At 37.6% G+C, this 21931-nt stretch overlaps 2 protein-coding genes across 2 annotated transcripts in view; both read right to left on the bottom strand.

Annotated features, from left to right (window-relative positions):
* Window positions 1–3433: 3433 nt before the first annotated feature.
* si:dkey-187a12.4 lies at window positions 3434–7507 on the bottom strand. The gene is made up of 4 exons (XM_046863838.1): window positions 7073–7507; window positions 4238–4455; window positions 3854–4013; window positions 3434–3690 (listed from the first exon to the last, which is right to left on the bottom strand). The coding sequence occupies exons 1-4, from the start codon at window positions 7368–7370 to the stop codon at window positions 3515–3517; spliced, it is 852 nt and encodes a 283-aa protein (XP_046719794.1). The 5' UTR covers window positions 7371–7507; the 3' UTR covers window positions 3434–3514.
* Window positions 7508–8701: 1194 nt separating this feature from the next.
* Window positions 8702–21931, bottom strand: part of slc24a3 (solute carrier family 24 member 3) — an 80355-nt gene continuing 67125 nt past the window's right edge. Inside the window, exons 7-17 of the mRNA XM_046834938.1 lie at window positions 18830–18904; window positions 17736–17761; window positions 17490–17543; window positions 17269–17396; window positions 16976–17136; window positions 16025–16295; window positions 15695–15861; window positions 15500–15614; window positions 15034–15146; window positions 12558–12623; window positions 8702–12387 (exon numbers count right to left, since the gene is read on the bottom strand). Coding sequence (XP_046690894.1) covers window positions 12244–12387; window positions 12558–12623; window positions 15034–15146; window positions 15500–15614; window positions 15695–15861; window positions 16025–16295; window positions 16976–17136; window positions 17269–17396; window positions 17490–17543; window positions 17736–17761; window positions 18830–18904 — 1320 coding nt within the window. The 3' untranslated portion in view covers window positions 8702–12243. The remainder of the gene's footprint in view (window positions 12388–12557; window positions 12624–15033; window positions 15147–15499; window positions 15615–15694; window positions 15862–16024; window positions 16296–16975; window positions 17137–17268; window positions 17397–17489; window positions 17544–17735; window positions 17762–18829; window positions 18905–21931) is intronic.

The raw sequence follows: 21931 nt of genomic DNA, 5'->3' as shown, positions 1-21931 counted from the left end.
CGGTGGAACCTCCTGGCCGGGGACGTGGTCTTTGTTTGAGACATATCCAAATTCACTTATAAAAGCATGGCGATGTCCTGATCGATAGCCCGCTGAAGACCGATCACTCCATGCTGAAGCTAATGATTAACCAATAGACATCCAGCTGCAGTAAAACACGTCTATAAACATCAGGATTAAAAAAAAAGACAAACAAACAAACCTTGCACCCTTTAACCTCTCTTAACGCAGAAGTGTTTCCATAGACTCTGCAGTATCTCTGTGGGTTCATTTCAATCGTGAACCACAATAAATTCAGCTCATTCAAATGACAAAATAAATAAATGGATAAGATAGACATGATGTTTGTGTTTGTGATAACAACCACTGTTTAGTAACTCTTTAGGAACCCCACTGAGAAACAGTGTCTTCAGCAAGTACTGCTATTTGTTTACACTCACACATGGTAAGCTATATCAAACAGATGGAGCCTTCTCTACCCACCAAATATCATTTGTGGTTTTAATATGTTATAACTTTCCCATTGGACTCAAAACAAATAGCCTCATTTGTGTTTGTTCGAGTTTGTTTGGCTAGTCCCGCCTTAATTCATGTGCCAAAGCATATTTAATGATGATAAATAATGATACACATAACACAAGACTACACTAATGGAGGTACATTTAGATCAGATCGCAGGTAATATTGCTGACAAATAAACCATGTGCGTGATATCTGAGGTATACTGCATGTACACATGAGTAAATCCAAATATTCCAGATTATATACTAACATTTATTCATCTATCTTCACTGGCTGCATATGTATCTTGAGCAAGATAGTGGGGAATCCAGACCATATATCTTGGAACAAAGTAGGAATACAGCCTGAAAGGGTTGCCACACACACACACACACACACACACACACACACACACACATCAAGTCAAGAAGCTTTTATTGTCATTTCAATCATATATAGCTGACGCATAACACAGTGAAATGAAACAATGTTCCTCCTGAACCCTGGTGCTACATACAACAATCACAGAAAACACAGGGCCGAGGACTAGTAAGTGTCCTCACCACATAAAGTGCATGTGTGCAACCTGGTGCAAACAGTGCAAAGACAACACAGGACAGTGCAAGACAACACAAGACAGTACAAGACAATACAGGACAGTGTAAGACATAAACACAAAACACCAAATAGCTCTGCCAGTAAACCTGTTGTATATTACACACTGTGGTGTGTAAGAGACATAAAGTGAACAGTAGCAAAACATTTAAACAAAATGTTGTGCAAAAGAGTAATAACAGCAATCCAGAAAATATGTGCAAAAATGTAAACCTGTAAACAGTTTATGGTAATGAAGTGATGCAATGTGAGTGGTACTGAACACATGGATGTGTGAAGTGAGTATGAGTGTGTGTTGAGTCCGGGTTGTACAGATCAGTCACACAATTGTGTGTGTGTGTGTGTGTGAGTTCAGATCAGTTATGTGTTGACATATATACATAGGGCCAATTAAAGTAGCCACTCAACCTACCCAGGTTTTTGGTAGTTAAGAGGAAGCCGGAGAATATGAAGGACCCACACAACATATGAAACTCCACACAGACAATAACCTGAGCTCATGATTGAACTGTGGATCCTGTTGTTTTGAGATGATGCTACCCACTGTCTCACCAATTTCACTAAAATGAATAAAAAATATTGTTTTGCTTTTAGCATTATAGCGCAAGGTTCATTTTAAGGTGATGCTGATTGGTGACTTTTATTCATATAATTTATATAGTTTGGTAGCCTACATTAGGTCTTCAATGGTAGGACAATTGATATAAGGTGTGCATTAGTAAACCAATAAATGTGTAGAGCATTAATATTTTACAAACATATCTCTGTGAATTGATTAAGTATATAATCAAAATATGTGGTGTAACATGCAAGTCTGCATCAATATAGTCAAATAATAGCCTTAAACTCTTTGTTTGATTTTTTTAATCAAGTAAAATGCAGAAACAAATGTACATCCATTGACTGCCTACTGCTCTACTAGTGATCAGATTATCATTCATACTGATAACCCTTAATTATATTTTAGAGTTATAATTCCAATACCAGATTTAGCTAGAAATACTCATTCAAAAGATCAGTTACTCCTTTAAATCTTTCTTTCCCAAAAACACTTTCTGTACGTTTTTAAAAAGCCTGCTAGATATATGGCTTGCACAAGGATAAGATCACCAGGAAATCAAATGAAAGTCAGCAAATTAATCTCTATTCATTCTGATGCTTGAATGAGTTCATTAACAGAATCATTAACAGAATGTTTTATGTTGTCTTCTCATATGGAATAATCATATGGAATAATGCCCTGGACAAAGTCTATTGTCAATTTTTTAGAAAGGCACTTATGATCTTCACACATCCGGACAATCATATGGTGTGAAGTTTAAGCCTCACGAATGACATTTCAATTAAATTGTGTTATCTATAAGAATATAGGCGAGTAAAACTAGTAAAGCCAGAATATGTCTTCCAACTATTAAGTATTATGTAAATAATGATAGTGAACATAATCACTAAACAAATGAAAACATTTAATTATTCAGAAAACCAAAATATGTACTGCTTTTAAATGGCTTTAGGACATAAACAAAATTGTCTACACTTTACAGAATCCAGTGAGATCCATTTTCCTGTTGTATCTTTCTTTAGAAGTCTCGATATTGTGATTTGTGGTGAGAGTAGGGAGCAGGTTGAGAAGAGCCTGGAGAGGTGGAGGTATGCGCTGGAGAGAAGGGGAATGAAAGTCAGTAGGAGTAAGGGAAAGTATATGTGTGTGAATGAGAGGGAGGGCAGTGGAGTGGTGCGGTTGCAGTGAGGTGGAGAAGGTGGAGGAGTTCAGGTACCTGGGGTCAACAGAGCAAAGTAATGGAGAGTGTGTTAGAGAAGTGAAGAAAAGAGTGCAGGCAGGGTGGAGTGGGTGCAGAAAAGTGATAGCAGGAGTGATTTGTGATGGAAGAGTATCTGCAGGAGTGAAAGGGAAAGTTTATAGGACTGTGGTGAGACCTGTGATGTTGTATGGATTAGAGACAGTGGGATTGATTAAAAGACAGGAGGTGGAGCTGGAGGTAGCAGAGCTGAAGATGCTGAGATTTTCATTGGGAGTGACGACGATGGACAGGATTAGAAATGAGTTTATTAGAGTGAAAGCACATGTAGGACATTTTGGAGACAAGGTGAGGGAGGTGCGATTGAGGGACCCGGGGTACATAGGTAGAAGAATGAAGACATGCAGGTCGTTGGTTTTGAAAGAGGCAGATGTAAAGGACAGGGTAGTATGGAGACGGATGATTCACTGTTGCGACCCCTATTGGGAGCAGCAAATAGAAGATCTTCCTTTAGAAGGCTCACAAACAAACAAACAAACGGACAAAAAAAATCCTAATTCACAGTAAAACAAAATGTGTTTTTTTTATTGAAATATTACTTTTTGAAATGTGTTTGAAAACAAGATAAGACACTATTGTCACCCTTCTGTATCAGTATTATAATTAGGACACATGAATTCTACAGGAGGTTTGTAATGCTGTCTCCGCCCACTGCCTCCTTGTCTGAATGGAGCAAATCGTAGCCACTTCTTTACTACGTCTGCAAACTGGTGGTGTGTGGCCTCCTTTCCTACAGGGGTCTTCTTTAACGCTCCTGTACACAGTGTGAAAAACCTTAGTAACACATACTAGTACTAGTAACATAGGACCTAACCACACTTAAACATCACAAACCCATGCACGTTTTATTTAGCCTTCAAATTTATGAAATGATACCATCTTCTCGTACATAAACAACATTTCCCATGACTACTTACGAAACAAAACTCCCTGTAGTCTGGTATTTCTAAAGCTTCTTTTTTGTCCTCGACCAACCCAGTTCAGCTCGGAACCAACGCTAAAAGACAAAACTGCCTGCATCAAACGTCTAACTGCATCATCCACTGTTGCACCACCCATCCGGGAGAGGTGAGACACCTGGAGTTACACAGAACGCATACAAATGTGAGCAAATAATTTGTGATACATAAATTATACAACAAATATATATCGTTTTTTTTTTTTATAGTAGCATGAAAGGTATGAGAGACAGGTACATGTTTATGATTTATAACGTAAATTCGAAAAGTACTACAAGGTTTAAAAATGCCAGGCAACATAAATGAACCAAATCTCAGATGATATTTTTATTGGGTTTTTACCATTCTTTTCTGTGCTCCATCGTTCTCCAAATATCTCTCTGTTTCATCAAGCTGTTCCATTGTCTGTAGCGGGAGATCTATTTCCAGAGTTTCAACATCCTCCTCACACATGTGTCCTTGAATCATTACTTGAAGGTCTTTCAGTACAGCCCACTGCCTCTGTTGTTCTTCTTTTATCTCCAGCAGGAGTGAGATGATTTTTCTTTGAGACGCAGTTTCTAGTGTTTTAAAACGTAAAAGGACATGATTACGATCAGCGCTTGACCGGCTGAATTTTTTAATTTCTTCCAGAGAGCTTCATCGATTGTGCAAAAATAAGCATTTCTGTGGAATTATCAAGCTGATCCTGTGAAAATAAAGTGTGATGCACAAATCAGTTTTAAATGTAGATGTAAACATTTACTTTTAAATGATACGGACAACAGTTTGTGGACACCTGGCCACAAGATTCATATATGCTTTTCCACGCTTTTGGGAAGATGTTCCTCTAGATTTTGGAGTGCTCATTCAGCCAAAAGGATGTTAGTAAAGTCAGTTACTGATGTAGAGTCAGGAGGCCTGGGGTGCACTCAGTGTTCCAATTCATCCCAAAGGTGTTCTGTGGGTTGAGGTCAGAGCTCTATAGCAGGACACTCAAGATCTTCCTCTCCAACTCAAGTAAATCAATTTATCTTCATGTAGATGGCTTTGTGACCAGGGGAACCGTCATGATGGAACATGTTTGTGTCTCCTAGTTTAGTGCCTTTAACATGGTGGTAACATTATCAGAGAGAATCACATATGGTTGGAAAAGTCAAATGTCCCAATACTTTTGTCCATATACTGTATATTTTACTTCCCGCATTCAAGTGTTAAGGAAATTTCACAATTTATCAGATATGACAGCATGTTTCACCCATTCACACATTTCAAAATAGATAGGGTTAGGGTATGAATATAGAAAATGTATCAACACGTTCTGTAAGTGATAGGTCAGAACGTGTTGATAAATTTTCTATAACAGCCCCGCTCTGAAGTCAGCTGTCATTCAAATAATGTTTATATTCATACACTCATTCAAATAGAAGTAAACGAGTAGCTCCACAGAAACAACTCATTTATAGTAACTCCCCCACGCAAACGCTCCACGTAATCTAAGCCTATAACTGAACAAAATATATTGTCATTTTACAAAGAAAAAAAAATATTGTTGATGTGGTGACATGTTTTCTAAGGAGATATAAATATTCATGAAAGGATTCTTAAGTTACTGCTTTGTAACAGTTAGTACATTTTCAGAACTCCAGTATGGAATAAAGCATTGCTGCTGGTCTTAGGGGAGAAAATGACTATAGCTGATACAATGCAAGTCATAACAGGAACTATTCTGCAATGTTACGTTCCATAGTATTAAATGTAAAAATGTAAAAAAAGGGGGAATTTCAATCATTTTGCATGTTTACTTTTACTGCACTGAACTGTTCCTTGAAAACGCTAGAAAAAGGGAGATTCACTTTTATTGTCTTTTTGTTCGCAAAGGTAAACCCATGATTAAAATGTTTACATTTGTCGGGGTTCACGACATTTTCTAACTACACATCAACTACTTAATTCACTGACATCTTTCGAAATGTAACAAGGCATACGCATGTAAAGAAATCTAAAGAAAAACTGGAAATCTATCCCATACAAACTGACTATCTGCTTGTTTCATTCTTGTTCACGTCCTGATCAATTATTTATTGTCAGGACCATTAAAAGTACTTGCCATTTTTAAGTTTGGACAATTTTTTTAAACCAGGAGTGTTATTGGTATTATTTGTTATTTGGTATTGTATGAGGAAGTCAGGTGTGTCAGAGAAGTATGCGAGGGTGGTGCAGGACATGTATGAGGACAGTGTGACAGTAGTGAAGTGTGCAGTAGACAAAACAGATGGGTTCAATTTGAAGGTGGAATTGCATCAAGGATCGGAACTGAGCCCTTTCCTGTTTGCAGTGGAAATGGACAGGTTGAAGGATGAGGTCAGACAGGAGTCTCCGTGGACTATGATGTTTGCGGATGATATTGTGATTTGTGGTGAGAGTAGTGAGCAGATATGCGCTGGAGAGAAGGGGAATGAAAGTCAGTGGGAGTAAGACAGAGTACATGTGTGTAAATGAGAGGGAGGGCAGTGGAGTGGTGCGGTTGCAGGGAGAAGAGGTGGAGAAGGTGGATGAGTTCAGATACCTGGGGTCAACATGCTAAGTAATGGAGAGTGTGTTAGAGAAGTGAAGAAAAGAGTGCAGGCAGGGTGGAGAAGAGTGACAGGAGTGATTTGTGTTGAGAGGCCAGACTGTGATCATTTGGACATGTGCAGAGGAGGGACATGGGGTATATTGCTAGGAGAATGCTGAGGATGGAGCTACCAGGAAGATGGAAAAGAGGAAGGCCAAGGAGGAGGTTTATGGATGTGGTGAGGGAAGACATGCAGGTAGATGGTTTGAAAGAGGCAGATGTAGAGGACAGGGGGGTATGGAGACGGATGATCCACTGTGATGATCCGGGAGCAGCCGAAAGAAGAAGTAGAAGAAGTGTGTGTCAGTGTGTGGTATAAGGGGAATAAACACATAACACACATTTCAAGACATACTGTTATTGGAGAGTAATGATGGGACAATGTTGTTGAGGGCAGAAACGTTCATAGGTTTATTTCTTGTAAAACATCTTATCCTGAACTAATCTCTAGTCTTTAAAGGTCATTATTATGGCAGTAAATGATTGTCGTTTATAGAAAAGCAGGGGTCTGTTCGTTGTTAAGTGAAAAGGTGTGCGGTGAGCTGCAGGATGAACCTCAGTGCACTCCTCTACCCGCCTACCTGCTGAGGATGAGGATGTGTTTGCCATCAACTTTTTCTCGTCTACTGGCTCTTCGTTAGAAGACTCCGGGAAGGAGCCGACAAGGAAGTGCGGCTCAGTCCGCCGCGGGAAATCCTGAACCCTCTTAGAGTCTTCCCGTCTGGATATTTCAGCAGACAAATGGTTCATTTCTTGGGACACGGCCGAGAGTCGCTGCTGAAGTGTCTCCAGTGCCATGTCTGCCATGTGTTTGTTCACCAGCCCCTCCATCCGCCGCTCCATCGCCCACTTCGAGCTGCTCCCATTACTGCCCTCCATCAGCTTTATTTACACGAGCTTCTTATTCACCAGAGAACAAAACACTTTATAGCACATAAACCCCTTTTTTTCCTTTTGGCTACAACCTTTAACACAAAGACTTGCGAAGAAAAACAGGCGGAAGTGATTGTCAAACTGCCTCCAGCTCGCTAACGTTACGTCACGTTATCGCAACGTCACTGCAACGTTTCCAGAACCTGCAGAAAATACAATTCCCAGAAAGCACCGGAGCGAATACAGGACACAACCGAGACTACAAGGCAATGTTAGGGCAAAATGTTTCCAAAATTCAGGTTTAATTGAGGGCTGTAAGAATTGTTCCCGTACAGTCTATTTATTTTAATTTTTTTTGCAGGTTCCCTGTGTACATTTAAGGCTGGAGAACCCGGAACTGTGCTGTTACACATTGCAGTCTGTTCAGCCCCATACAGATCCTGCATATGTGTAGTTCAAGGGCAACGTGCACCCCTGATGCACCTTTTAAAGGCACCTTTAATCAATTACTTTCTTCTGTCTAAGCCTACAGTCCAGGGACATTACCTGGCAGTGCAGAGTGCATATAATAGTGTTATTTTTCATCGTGCAATTTATTTTTTATTTTATTTTTCCAGGTACACAATTACTATTACACTAATATACTATTACTCTCACTATTAAAATTGAGCATATTGTGCTACTTTGCATTTACGCAATGCACTTTTGTATGTCAAAGTGTGTCAAACCATAATTTAAAAATATATTAATAAATGTTTGTGTATGTAAATATACATATATGTACAAAAAACTTCAAAAGCACAAATCGGCTGTTCAGCACCTTTGCTGATGAATGAATTTTGTTCAAAGTGTCCAGCCTATTCAACACTTTATTTATATGTATTATATTATATACTTATATTTTTAAATCCTACATTCTTTAGGGGCCACATGGTGGCTTTAGGATCTTCTTTGACTGCTAATATCATTTATACCTATAAAACATCCCTTTATCTAATAGCAGTAAAAGCATTAATTTGCTGTGTTTTATTGTTAAATACAAAACAATCAACAAAACCTTACAAATATTTCAGACAAAATAAGCAATTATTTCAGGAAAAAAAACCTACATTATTAACAATCTTAAATATTTCTAGAGCTAAAATGGTAACAGTAAAGAACTGTAGCTTTTGCAGTTTGGGGCTGGAACAGAACCTTCACTGCCATATTGCAGTTTCCCTCCTTTCCTTGAACCTCCTCACCCATCAGCTGAGTCAGAGTAACTAATTGAGCCCATTCAGTCTAAACCCAAAGATAGCATTCCTTTTGCAGATTCACAGAAGAAAAAAAAGATCCCAGTCATTTCATGCGTGCTTGTATTTGAAATATTTTACTGTAGGTGGTTACAACATGAAGATTAATAATCAGTAGAGCAAAAAATCTTTTGGCCTTAACAAAGATCATTTTTATTTAAGTTGGAGTAGCAAAAATGTACTCTGATATACACTTGAATCACCTGAACAAAATACTTTAGTACATAAAGCAAACAATTCTTTTTCATTTTGTCTCATATTGTATAAACCTTTGATCCTGACTTAACCTGGGACTGACACTGTCATTAACGAATCGAAAGATCCAGCAGTATTCACCTGAAAAACATGCAATGATCTAAGAGGTCTAATTCCACTGCTGCTTTGCATCAGTGCCCACCATTATATAATAATAATAATAATAATAATAATAATAATAATAATAATAATAATCAACAGTTTTCTTATATTAAAATATCTTCATGCGACCTAGCGAACCGAAGGGCAAAACACAAATGAGGACCCAAACATCATACAGTATCTATGAAAATATAGTTAACAGATATACAGGTAACAACAAAAAATATAAATACATTTTCATATATGTATATATGTACATCAGCAATGCGCCACCATGTAAGTATCACATTTGTGTGTTCAGAAACACTGATCTTATTTAAAGAAATGAAACAAACAAACAAAAAAAACACCTCTCTCACCTCTGGTTAGAATATATGCAGTGGAAATGTTATAAGAACGCTGTAATAAGTTGTGCTTGTCCTCGCTTTTAATCAGTGTGATTGTTGTGTATATAAAGGAACAGCAGCAAAGTACAATACTAAAAACGATGATTTTTAACTGGCACTGGCCTTTTAGCGCAGCTCACAAGAACTGTATCAGTGTAGTAGCCTGTCTCTGACAGAATAAGTCTTAGAGAACGTAAGTAAAATGTGGAAGTAGCATTTTAAAGGTTGTAATGACAGAAATTAAATGATTAAGGAGCATGTTCATTTTAAATGCCGAAGTCGATGCTGTTGTGTACATGTTAAATAAAGCAAAATAAAGCAAAAGAATAACAAAAACAACAAAAAAATCAGTCTGCAATCTTATCCTTGACTGACTGAATTATGTAACTAAGCTAGAAGGTTGTAAAGTGTATTATTTTCAGGACAAATAAGAAAAAACACTGTATGCACACATGTATTATTATTGCATTATAAATAAAACCGGATCTTTAACTTGAACCCTGTTTGCCTTCAAGTGTCAAATAAACCTTTTACAACAGAACCACAAAAGAAATAACTAACTAATACTGAACAACCCTTATAGTCCAAAAACAAAAAAACCCAAACAAGCAAACAAACAAACAAAAAACAGTTCCATACCATACATTCTATCTGGAGTAAGCAAATTATTCATTAAGAACAAATGACACACATTGATCGGACCTATTGCTACCGCCTTTGCTGTGTTGTTGTTGTTGTTGTTTTTTTGGGAAGAGAGAATGACACTCCTACAAAGTAATACACCAACACATTTATCAATATGGCAAATCTAATAATGATCTTTTCAGATTTTTCTACCAAAGTAGCAAAAGGAAAAGGATATGGCAGAAATTGTAACTAGAAAGAAGCACTCTTAAAAGTTAACAGTGTACAATTGGAAAAAATGAGCTTTATGAGCTACACTATGTACATATTATATAAGTTGATGCACATCCTCAATTTGATAGCGGATAACCTCTTGAAACAATTTTGCATTATAAAGTACAAACAGTTTCTTTGTGTTAAAAATACTTTGCTGATTTTACAGTTAGGCTTATTTTAGCTAAATTCTCCTGTTCAGACATAAACAGCAAGACCATGTAAAGACCATATATATATATATATATATATATATATATATATATATATATATATATATATATATATATTCAGATAATGTGCCTTGTGACAGAGGGACTTGGGTTGTGTTATTGTAGCTGGATTTGGAGAGCTACTGAAAGTCTTTTAAGCCCTCGGATGAGATACAGCTCATAGCTTTAAAGATGCTGTACCACTATTCACAGTTCTCAGGCAGATTCATGATAACGACGTTTTTCATCTTCAAGTGAAGACACTCTCCCACCCAGATGATCCAATTAGGTTGTGTAAAAACAGTCTGAACATATGAGCCTTCCTTTATATAGAGATGATGTTTGGATTCATATTATCTGCATAAAATATGTGTTTGCTGAAATTCTATGATCTAAGACAATAGCGTCATTTTACCAGGATGTATACCTGCTAATCAGCTACTTGAGTTTGCATGGTCCTCATGGTGGACATCTTTTTTACTGAACAGAGTGAACCACTAAGTAAAACACTGTCTGCTGACCTCTCACACTGGTCATTCCACTCTGGCATGCTAAAAAGCTTTCATAAAAAAAAAAAAAAAAATACATTTCAAAGATAAAGTGACAAAGCGTGGCTGGTCTTTTCTTTGGGACAGCTGTGGATTGTTTTAGGACTACAATACAAAATTAATGTGCATAAATAGTTTTCAATAAATTAATAAATAGACAAATCTCTGCTTCCATATATACAGAGTAACTGGTAAAACAAATAATGAATAAAAAACATTTTTGAACACATTTCTTATATCAGCATCAACATATTATCTTTTTCAATGTTACCATAAATAGTTTAGTTTTGGCAAGACGACTACAGTACAGCCCTGACTGAAAGTTTATTCTACCATGTAGCAATGATACTTACATGTTCACCATAACCATAAAGGGAAAATATATCCAGAGCTAGTTAACTATAAATACCATTATCTGTTCATGTACAGCAACCTTTCAAGCTTTCCTACTCGTCATCTGGTCAATTATTAAACATACTCTTATTTATTATCATATTAAAAATCCTCCATTCTCGATAATCCCTGGCATCCAGACAGAGCTGGTAAGGGAGGTTTAACCTACACAGTCTGGGTTTAATGCCCATGATAATCTCCAGTCACATGATTAACCACATTAGTATTGTCCATAAGAATATGTAACAGGTCACCAGTACCTTTCAGCTACTCCTAAAGTAATCTCTTAAGAAATCTTTCAAAATCATAAATTCTGTGTATCCATAAGTGCTCAGTACATCATTGTCTTCAGTCAGACTTGTTTTAGCCAGTTTAGCAGCTAATAAATCAAAAATGAGTCAAAACACACACACACACACACACACACACACACACACACACACGAAATCCTAAATTATTTCAATAACAATTCAGTTATTAATATTCATATAAAAAATTCAAACCTTTTTGTTTTCACATCAAACCAGGCAGTAGTCATCTTTGTCCATCTCCCGGTCCTGTCAGAGAAGTTTGCATCATTGAACAGATCCACCATGCATATGTGCTCCTCTCCTTTCCTCTTTCCACTGTCCAAAGCCATTAACCGAATGCTCCATCACAAGTGGAAAAAAGGGAGGATTTACTGGATCGAGAAGAAAGTGTTCATAAAGGACAGGTCAGACTTTCCTTAGACAAGGAATGACAAGTCCTCATGGAAACCGACCAAGAGAGGGTAGTGATCAAGAAAAGTGGTGTCAATGGCAAGTGGGCAGATTGACAAAAATGAAGACATTGAATTCAATAAGGATGGAGAAACACAGGAAAACAGCATACATCAGGAGACACACAAAGCCAAGACGTCTGTCCAGGGTCCACTTATTCAGATGAACACCCAGAACCTGAAAAACAGAATCATCAGCTCTGAATTCTTTTAACAGCTTTATCAATTGACCTATATGAAGACAAATACAAAAATACTCAGAAACAATATCACTTTACAAGTTGCCACAAGCAATAAATAAATCGATCCATCTATCCATCTACCCATCCATCAATTCTTATGTCTTACCGTGAGAAACACAGATGCTAAGAGCAGTCCAACGGAGAAAATGAGACCTTTGCTGTTGAGATGAATCTAAATAAAACCACGAGATTTAAATATTAGTTACTATTAGTGTTTTTTAACTGGTACAGAGCAACAAAACACAACATGCACATCTTAGTGCCACAACCCAAACGGATTAGGATTTTTACTGTACAACCACTATCCCTGTAGTGCTCAAACTACAGACCACATTGTGCAAGAACAAAAATCTGAAATACAGTATGTGTTGACCTAGGAAAATCTTTACAGGGTGACCTTACTATATATAGTTCTCTATACATAACTGGCCTAAATACTGTATTAAACTCACACTCTTTCAGTGGGTGAAGTTATTTGAGTCCAGTGCTCAGCCTAGTCTAAGCACTGGGTGAGAATTTGATAAACGTTATATCTGTCCCTGGTTTCTGGCTGTGACACCTATTGAAGAGGAAGCTGATGCAAGTCTAAAAAAATGATTACCATGCACACATTTAAACGAACACACAACACAAAACAAAAACAAAAGGTTTTTGTGACATGTAACATAGTCCCATGATGTGCAGTGGCTTATAGGGTACACAATTCATGACAACACTGAGAGATTACTTCCTATCACACAGGCTTTAAAACCTGAACGCACACATCTGTTGAAAATCTACTGCTCAAAACAAGTGGATGTATTTATTTCTAAATGTGGAGAAAGAAAATTTAAGGTGTTGGTTAAATCAGCAGAATGCCATGTATCTTCCAAGTGGACTAGGCTTTAACAAAAAACGACAGACCAGCAAAACAGATCGGCTGCACATCGCTTCCAAAATAAGCTCTCTGTATTTGTGTAAGAGGAGCGGTGGAACATTCTGAACATGTGCAAGGAGTAGACAAGAACTTTCAAAGTCATCTAACAGGTGTACACAATGTTTCTCTTGGATACAAGGAGTTTCATCCTTCTTCTAACTCTTTCATTTTGATCACTCATTCCTCATCTTCCTACATTAAGAAATAATATATATATATATATATATATATATATATGCACATTTCAGCAACCCTCTTCTCAAGAAATGAAACTTGGATATAGTTTAGAGTAGTCAATGTGCAGCTTTTATAACAGTACAGATTTACTGTCCTCTGAAAATAAAACATATATGACTCAACATACAGCCATTTTTGGCTGTACGCCGTGTAACCATGCAAAGCTGCATGACCTATTTATTATGTTCATTTTGTGTCTACTTGACAGGACCAGACAAATTTGTGTATCTTGTATTAATGCAGTTAAAATTTTGTGCTTTAAGTACAATTCTCTCATACTGACCACTGGATGTTTAGGCCTTGGCTATTAGAAGATCAATAACACCATGAAATTGAGTTACAGCACAGTGGTCAGGGTCATACAGAGGTTTTCCAAGACGGGTTCCACTCAGAACAGGCCTCACAAGGGTCCATCAAAGAAGTTTAGTCCTCGTGCTATGTCTCAGAAGCAGAACATGATGCTCTCCTTTCAGAAACTGGTCCGAATGGCAATTTTCCAATATAATAACTATTCCAAATACACCACCAATATGACAACTGCATTGCAGAGGAAGCTGAAGGTGAAATCTGTACTGCTATACAAACTGCCCATTCTTTTTCGTCTACTTTTGGCTCCTCCCATTAGGGGTTGCCACAGCAGATCATCTGTTTCAATACCCTCCTGTCCTCTACATCTGCCTCTTTAAAACCAACTACCTGCATGTCTTCCCTCACCACATCCATAAGCCTCCTCCTTGGTCTTGATCTTTTCCTCCATCCTCAGCATTCTCCTACCGATATACCCCATGTCCCTCCCCTGCACATGTCCAAACCACCTCAATCTTGCCTCCCTCATCTTGTCTCCAAAACCTCCTGCATGTGCAGTCCATCGTCGTCACTCCCAACGAAAAACTCAACATCTTCAGCTCTGCTACCCCCAGCTCCACCTCCTGTCTTTTATGCAATGCCACTGTCTCTAAACCATACAACATCACAGGTCTCACCACAGTCCTATAAACTTTCCCTTTCACTCTTACAGATACCCCAATTGCACCACTTCACTGCCCTCCCTCTCATTCACACACATGTACTCCGTCTTACTCCTATTGACTTTCATTCTTCTTCTCTCCAGCGTGTACCTCCACCTCTCCAGGCTCTTCTCCACCTGCTCACTACTCTTACCACAAATCACAATATCATCCGCAAACATCATAGTCCATACTATACAAGCTGCACATTGGCTACTCAAAAATATATCCAAGTTTCATTTCTATACTATTGTGAGAAAATATGTTCTACAATGATTGCTGAAAGGTTAGGGGTGTACTTACCTTTGTTCATTATATAGTGGCTATAATGTGAGAAAATTCATCATATACAGGATTTCATACATTATAAACAGCACATTCTGTTGGTTATGTCATAACAATCATATTTGTTGGTTACTCACTGTTGAGCCGTACTCGACAGCGAGAGTCTGAAGAGTCCAGGGCAGCCCCAGACCAACCAGTATGTCAAAAACATTACTGCCAATGGAGTTAGACACCGCCATGTCGCCTAGGCCTGGCAAACAATATAAGGAAAACAAAAATGAAAACATCTAAATAACCAGCAGTTAAAAATACATAGTTTAATCTGTCCTTGAAAGAAATATCCACCCAAAACAACTTCCTTAATACACTTTACAATTAATCTGTAATCGTTAGTGGCATCCAAGATTTATATATAAAATAAAAAAATAACAATTTTTTTTGTGTGTTAACATCTAAAGTACATAAGCGAAAAATATTAGGAAGTCAAGAAAATCTTAACAATTATTATTGATAGACTAGAATTACTTAAGAATGAAATTAAGATGGTCCATATGACCAGTTTTTACAATTTGTTGGATTATTTCTAGTTTCTCTTGAGCCCACCTTGCCGAGCTACTATAAGGCTCGCCATGCAGTCAGGGACGCTGGTGCCTGCGGCCAAAAATGTAATTCCCATGATAACATCTGGAATGCCCAACGTGAAACCGATGATTGTGACCTGAACAGTAAGAATAACATCAAGTGTTTAAAAAATCTAAATCATGAAAGAGAAATGAAGTAGGAAGAAGGTGTTCTTACCATCCAAACCATGACGTAAGAGAAGCCGGCGATCCACATTGTAGAGGTGATGAAGGTGACCATGAACCAGCGTTCCCAGCGAGGCGAGGCACAGTTGGGTACCGTGAGGAAAAGCAGCAGACTCAGCGGCCATGCCAACAGCCACTTCACCTTATTGCACGTGCCTCCTTCACACACACAGACACACAGACACACACACACACACAGAGAGAGAGAAAGAGAGAGAGAGAGAGAAAGAAAGAGACAAATAATGAAAGAAGATCATGAATAGAAGACTTATGTCTTATGTCTACTTATGTTTTTGTGTTTAATCAGGCTATTACAAGCTACCTGGGCAATGGAAAGGAACCAAGGGTCCTTCATTCTCGTCTTCCTCCTCCTCTTCTTCATCATTCTCATTGTTCTCATTATCCTCGTTCTCATTCTCTGTATCAGTGCCAGGATCTGCCCCTCGTGTGTCGTCATCACGATGCCCATTCCTCCATGTATTTAAGCCTCGCTCTACACCCACTATGCCGTTCTCCATGCCACGCCGTACAGGAAATTTGACGGTCACCTCTGAATCACCATTGCTGAAATGACCATTGATAAGACGCTGCCTCTGTAAACATACGCAAAACACACACCGATCTATCTGCTGAGCTACACAACCTTTTATTTTTTACAACAGGCTTAGAGACTTGAGTGATTCACAGTCTTTCTCGATGTCTAGGTTTACCAGCAGGTGTCTGTTTTTGCAACTGTTGCAATCTTTGTTTATTTATTTATTTTGCATCAATGACAATTCACTTTACAGAGTACGGTTTATAAATATTTTTGGATATCCTGCTCTGTGGAAAATCTTTCAGTAATTTTTAAAAGATTAAGCTTTACAAAAATGTTTGCACAGTACAGGCCCCCCTAATTGAAACCAATTCAACTTCAGATACTGATTTAATAAAAAAAATAAAGTTAGTACTAGTTTTAACACGAGTGTAAATAGCATATGGTTGCAGATATACAGTATTTTTTTTTTTTTACCTAAATGTAGATGCAAAATCCAAATAAATCCAAATAAATAATATACATTTCATAACTGAATAGTACACATATATTCCTATGTACATACTGTATAAAGCATAAGATGTATTCCTTAACTTACTTAAGTAAACAAAATAGCAAGGTGTATGTAATAAGGTATCAAAAAAACATTAAAAAAATTAGTTGCCTTGTTGAAGAAATTGATTAATGTTTGTGAAAATGCGTGTGCGAGTTTGTGAGTTCCAGAAGGGTGCTCCTGACCTCCATGATGAGCATGCGGGAGGCCATGGTAAGTCGGGTGCGTGGAGAAAAGTGGCTAGTGATCATGATCCTCATGCCAGCTTCAGAGAAGGTGAGCTGGTGTGGGTACGCAGACAGCAACTCATCCACCATCAGTACTGACGGCTTCCTGTGGAAATTCGCTGCACAGAGAAGAAAAGATGAACACAGTGGAAACATCCACTCTCCTAATCTTTACTCAAACATGACAGGATTTGTTTTTATAATAATATTTAATAATACATTATTTATTTATTGTAATTTATAGTTGTTACCTTTTTTAAGTAGCACAGCCGTAGCATCACATCCGTCATCAAGGTCTGTGCTGCTCGCTGTACCATTTCCCAAGTTTGTAGCTTTCTTCTTTCTCCGCTCAAAAAAATGCACCACGTAGGAGTTACACCTGAGTGACATAGCGGTAATCAAAAATCATACGTTTTAGCAAAAATACTTATTACACATTTAATTCGACTTTGAAAAAGACCAGTAAACTTACTTCATTAATATAATGTACACCAGGTACATCAAAATCAGGACAAGTGATTCCCACCTTTAAAAAGCAACACACAATTTTTGATTCAAATATAATGTATAAGTCTTTATAGCACAAATCAATTAAACTATCGCTCCAAAATATAACTGAAATGGTAATAAATATATCACACTGTAAAGCTAAGTTTAATCTGTTGAATTGTAATATACACAATGATGAATTCACTGTGAATTTATGTAGCTGACTTACCATGTAACCTTCTCGTCATAGATAAACTGGAAAAAGAAAAACATGTTTACGTTAAACAGACAAAAAAAATTTACCTGTATTGACTCTAACTTGTCACCAGGGGGCAGTAATATACAGCTTTCTCAAAAATGACCTGAACATATTATTGAAGTTACTATAAAAGTCAAATGAGTTTTTACATATTGCACTTTTTATTTACTTCTTTACTTCACACACACACACACACACACACACACACACACACACACACACACACACACACAAAACCACTAACAGGTAAAGTGAATAACACTGTTACATTAAATATCTCTGTAGAATGTGACCTGTCAAAGCAGAGTATATATCAGGCAGTACGTTGATATGTTTGCATCAGGGAATTGGGAAAGATAAGGAAAAGTGCCAAGGAAAGACCAAAAGCCTGTGAAAAAGCCAAACAGGGTCATTGATGTGCTTGGGTAACAAAGGCTGGCCTATGTCTTCAAATCAACTTATTTTTCCAGAAAAAGTTAATGCTGACTCTGGTAGAAAGGTGTCAGACCAGTCAGAGTGCCCGTGCTGACCCCTGTCCACCACTGAAAGGAGCACAATGGAGCAATGGAAGAATGTACTGTAGAACTCATTCGGAGATCTGGTGGAGTCAGAGCAGTTTTGGTGGCACAAACAGGACCTGCACAATATCAGCCTGGCGGATTTATTGGCAATTCGGTTTACATAAAACAGAAAACACACCCTTTATTTGGCCTATTCATTCAAAGAACACAGCAGGCCACTTATGTAGCTTTACAAAATGTAATGGAATTTGTATTGAACTCATATTTACATAATTATTGTTTATTCAACACAGTCCAAGTGTATAATAAGTCAAATGTACTCAGAGCAACTACTTTAAAAAAGCAATGCAATGTGTATATAACGCGATTCGCAGAAGTGTTCGCATCGCTCGACTCCGGATATCATGCTGGGTGTGTAGAAAAGAGACATGTCGAGGAGTGTATGGGTCCCCAGGGAAAGCTACTTGAATCTCTTCTCTTTCTGTGTGAGAAGAGTCATGAGCTTCAGAGGAGCATAAGAAACTCCTTAGAGCCTTTACTCACCACGATCAGAGTGGTCACTGAGATAGTGTAGTACATGGAGTCCCTCATTAGTGTCCAGCAGGAGAGACGCACAGCCTGCAGACCAGGGAAAGACCAGGAAGGAAGAGAGAGTGAGAATGTAGTGAGCATCAAAGTATCCAAACAAATTGCAGACAGTTGAGAGCAAAGTAACATATTGAGTAAATTAATGTTTCCTGATAAGCCTATATAGCAGGTGGAAAAGGGTTTTCACTGTAGCAAAAAATTGAGAAAGAGTTATGAGTGGATTGATCTTGTCATAGTTCTGCGTATGAATTTTTCTGCAGCGTGTTTATTTTTCAATCTATGTTCATTCTGATAGGTCATATTTCATTTTATCCATGTAGCGTTTCATCTATCATGATTCATTCTTTTTATATCTGTCTATATGAAGTCAGTTTGCTTGAGCAAGTGTGTGTGCGTGCGTGTATGCATAGTTAAATGTCACCCAGCACATATTACATTGCAATCACGTTTGAACACACAGCCCTTACTGCCTTCCCATAAAGTAGAAATCCACGCTGAATGACTTGTAAATCTTTATAATTAGCACGTGAACTTTACTGGCATTTGTATAGGATTTATTTTACCATGAAATTATTAATTCACTTTTAAGTTGAAGCTTTCAATCAACTTGTTGGCCTATTTTACAACAGTTTCCGAACTTTCCCAGTTTTCAATTGGGTGCTGATAGTGGCACCAACTGGTACTTAGATCCTGACCATGTCCTTTAGCCTACATCCACATTAATCAGGCCGGTTCTGATATGGTGTTTTTACATTTGATTTGAAAACAATTTGAATCTACATTGACATTTTTTTTTACATTTTCTGCTTTAATTTTATCATTAATTAAAATGTTATTGGTTACAAAAAGATTTTTCCAGTCCACACTACAGCGTGAAAATGGTGCTTTCAAATGTATAACCTTCGAAGAGTTTTTTTTTTAAATAGCTCAATTTTTGCTGGAAAAAAAAAGCCCTCAGTGTGTCAGAAAATAAAATGGTTTGTTTTTGGAAAATCGCTAAAAGTTTTTTTTATCCTGCTTGATAAAGATGTGTTCTTACTCTGTCAACCTCCCTGTACTCTCCATCTGTAGATATGTGTGAACATGCAGATTTCTCATAACATGACAGTGAACATCCCAAGGAAATGGCGAGAATTTTTTTTTTTTTTTTTTTTTTTACAGACAGTAAAACTTGGCCACTAATCTTGTGTGACATGGGATTTTTTTCATTTTTTCTCCTATTAAACACAATTGTAAAACAAAAATTTCACTCTACGATGTCAGTGTGACATACAACTGAAAAATTCTCACATCAACCGACGACTGAAAAAGATTATTTTTATGTGCTTCTGGGTTGCGTTTTATTTTAACCACCATGATTCAGTTCCAGATCCATTTAACCAAGATTATGTGATTATTCTAAGGGAAATTGCCTAAAACTACAAAGGGACAGTCTGCAGATCGGTAGTGAGGCAGTAAATACCATACAAAGCCACACTTCTGGTCGAGATCTGGTGAGTGAAGGGAAGGCGCAAGCTATAAAATTGTGTAATGCTGATGTAAGTAGTGTATATGCTTGCTATATAAAGCAGCCGAAGTTGAAGCCTGAGTGGTGGAAGTGGTGGACCATGGCAACCCAGGTATCTCATGTCGCTGTCAGCGTTGTCATGGTGACCAGAGGTTGCACTGCAGTGGAGGGCTTTTAACACCACACACGATGTGCACTTGCTCAGCACTTCATGCACCTTTGCTAGGCAGTTCAATCTCAGTGAGGTCAGTTTCTTATGTGTGTGGGTGTGAATGAGAAGAATTGTGGCCAGGATGAAAAAAGGACACAAGAAAGCAGGTCTCAGCACTTTGAATTAGTCAACATCCTGTTGTTTTCATGAAAAGAGGAGAAGGCATGTAGATATGACCATGGGTAAAGGGGGTGAACTAAAACTGTCACAAACCTTCTCATGCTGCATATTCTGTGTAGGACACTGAATAGTTATACATTATTTGGAAGAAACACTTAATGTGTTAGAAAAGAAACACAGACGGATCCAAATAGGAGGCATGCTATTCATGGTTTATATTTATATTTTTATGCTTTATATTCATATTTTATATTTAGTTTAGACCAGGACATCTGGATGCACCAAAAGATTAATGTTTTTAGCATGTTTTTTCTTTTATATGGGTGAATAGACAGATATCACAAGCAGTTAGAAAGAAAAATAATAGTTTTGCAAAAAAAACTAAACAAAAAAAGCAACAAAAAACCCAAAGTCAGTTGTCCTCCAGTTTCTTTGGTTTAGACCACACCCACTTTCTGTTTAGATTCAAACCAAGACACAGATATGAATATTTAGAGCACTAAACAGATACAGACACAGATATTGGCATTGTTTTACAATCCATATTGGCAGTCATAATGCCACAATAATCTGACTCCAAGAAACTACATAGTACTCTCTCCAACACAGTTTAAACACAGATGTGGTAAACAATCATTTTGCAGATGAATCATCGAGCAGGCTAATGTTACTGCAGTGTAGGCTGTGTTATGTGACTTTTCCTCTCAGTGCCTTACACTCCTATATACTACTACACACTCACGAGAATGAGAGCAGCACGCTATTTACACTATGACTGTTTCAATGTCAGAAAGTTAATTAAATGGGCCAGGAAAAATACTTATTTCTTATTACTCTAACCTAACAAGACTGCACTTATGAAAGTAGCCTGGCTATAGCTGCTCCTTACTGTCCTCTGTATTTAAAGACACAAATGAATTTTTAGTCTGTAACTAACACAGCCAAATAATACGTATATACCATAACAACTCTCAGCAGCCCCTCTCAAAATAACACATTCATCCCTTCAGCATTGCAACAGATCAAACTCCTGTGGAGTGAATGAGATTATTCAATTTGTCGGTACAGAGTTTCTTGTTGCAAATGTCCACCGGGACAGATCCAGCCAGGTAAAAAAAAAAAGAGAAGCGAAATGAACAAAGGAGTCTGAAATGTTTCGCATAATACCTGTCTTTTGATTTCCTTCGGACAACTTTCTATGTAAACTGTGCGTTCCGTC

The sequence above is a fragment of the Silurus meridionalis genome, chromosome 2 (assembly GCF_014805685.1).
Source record: "Silurus meridionalis isolate SWU-2019-XX chromosome 2, ASM1480568v1, whole genome shotgun sequence".
Lineage (NCBI taxonomy): Eukaryota > Metazoa > Chordata > Actinopteri > Siluriformes > Siluridae > Silurus > Silurus meridionalis.
Note: the sequence above shows the minus strand (reverse complement) of the source record. Positions and strands in the feature narration are given on the sequence as shown.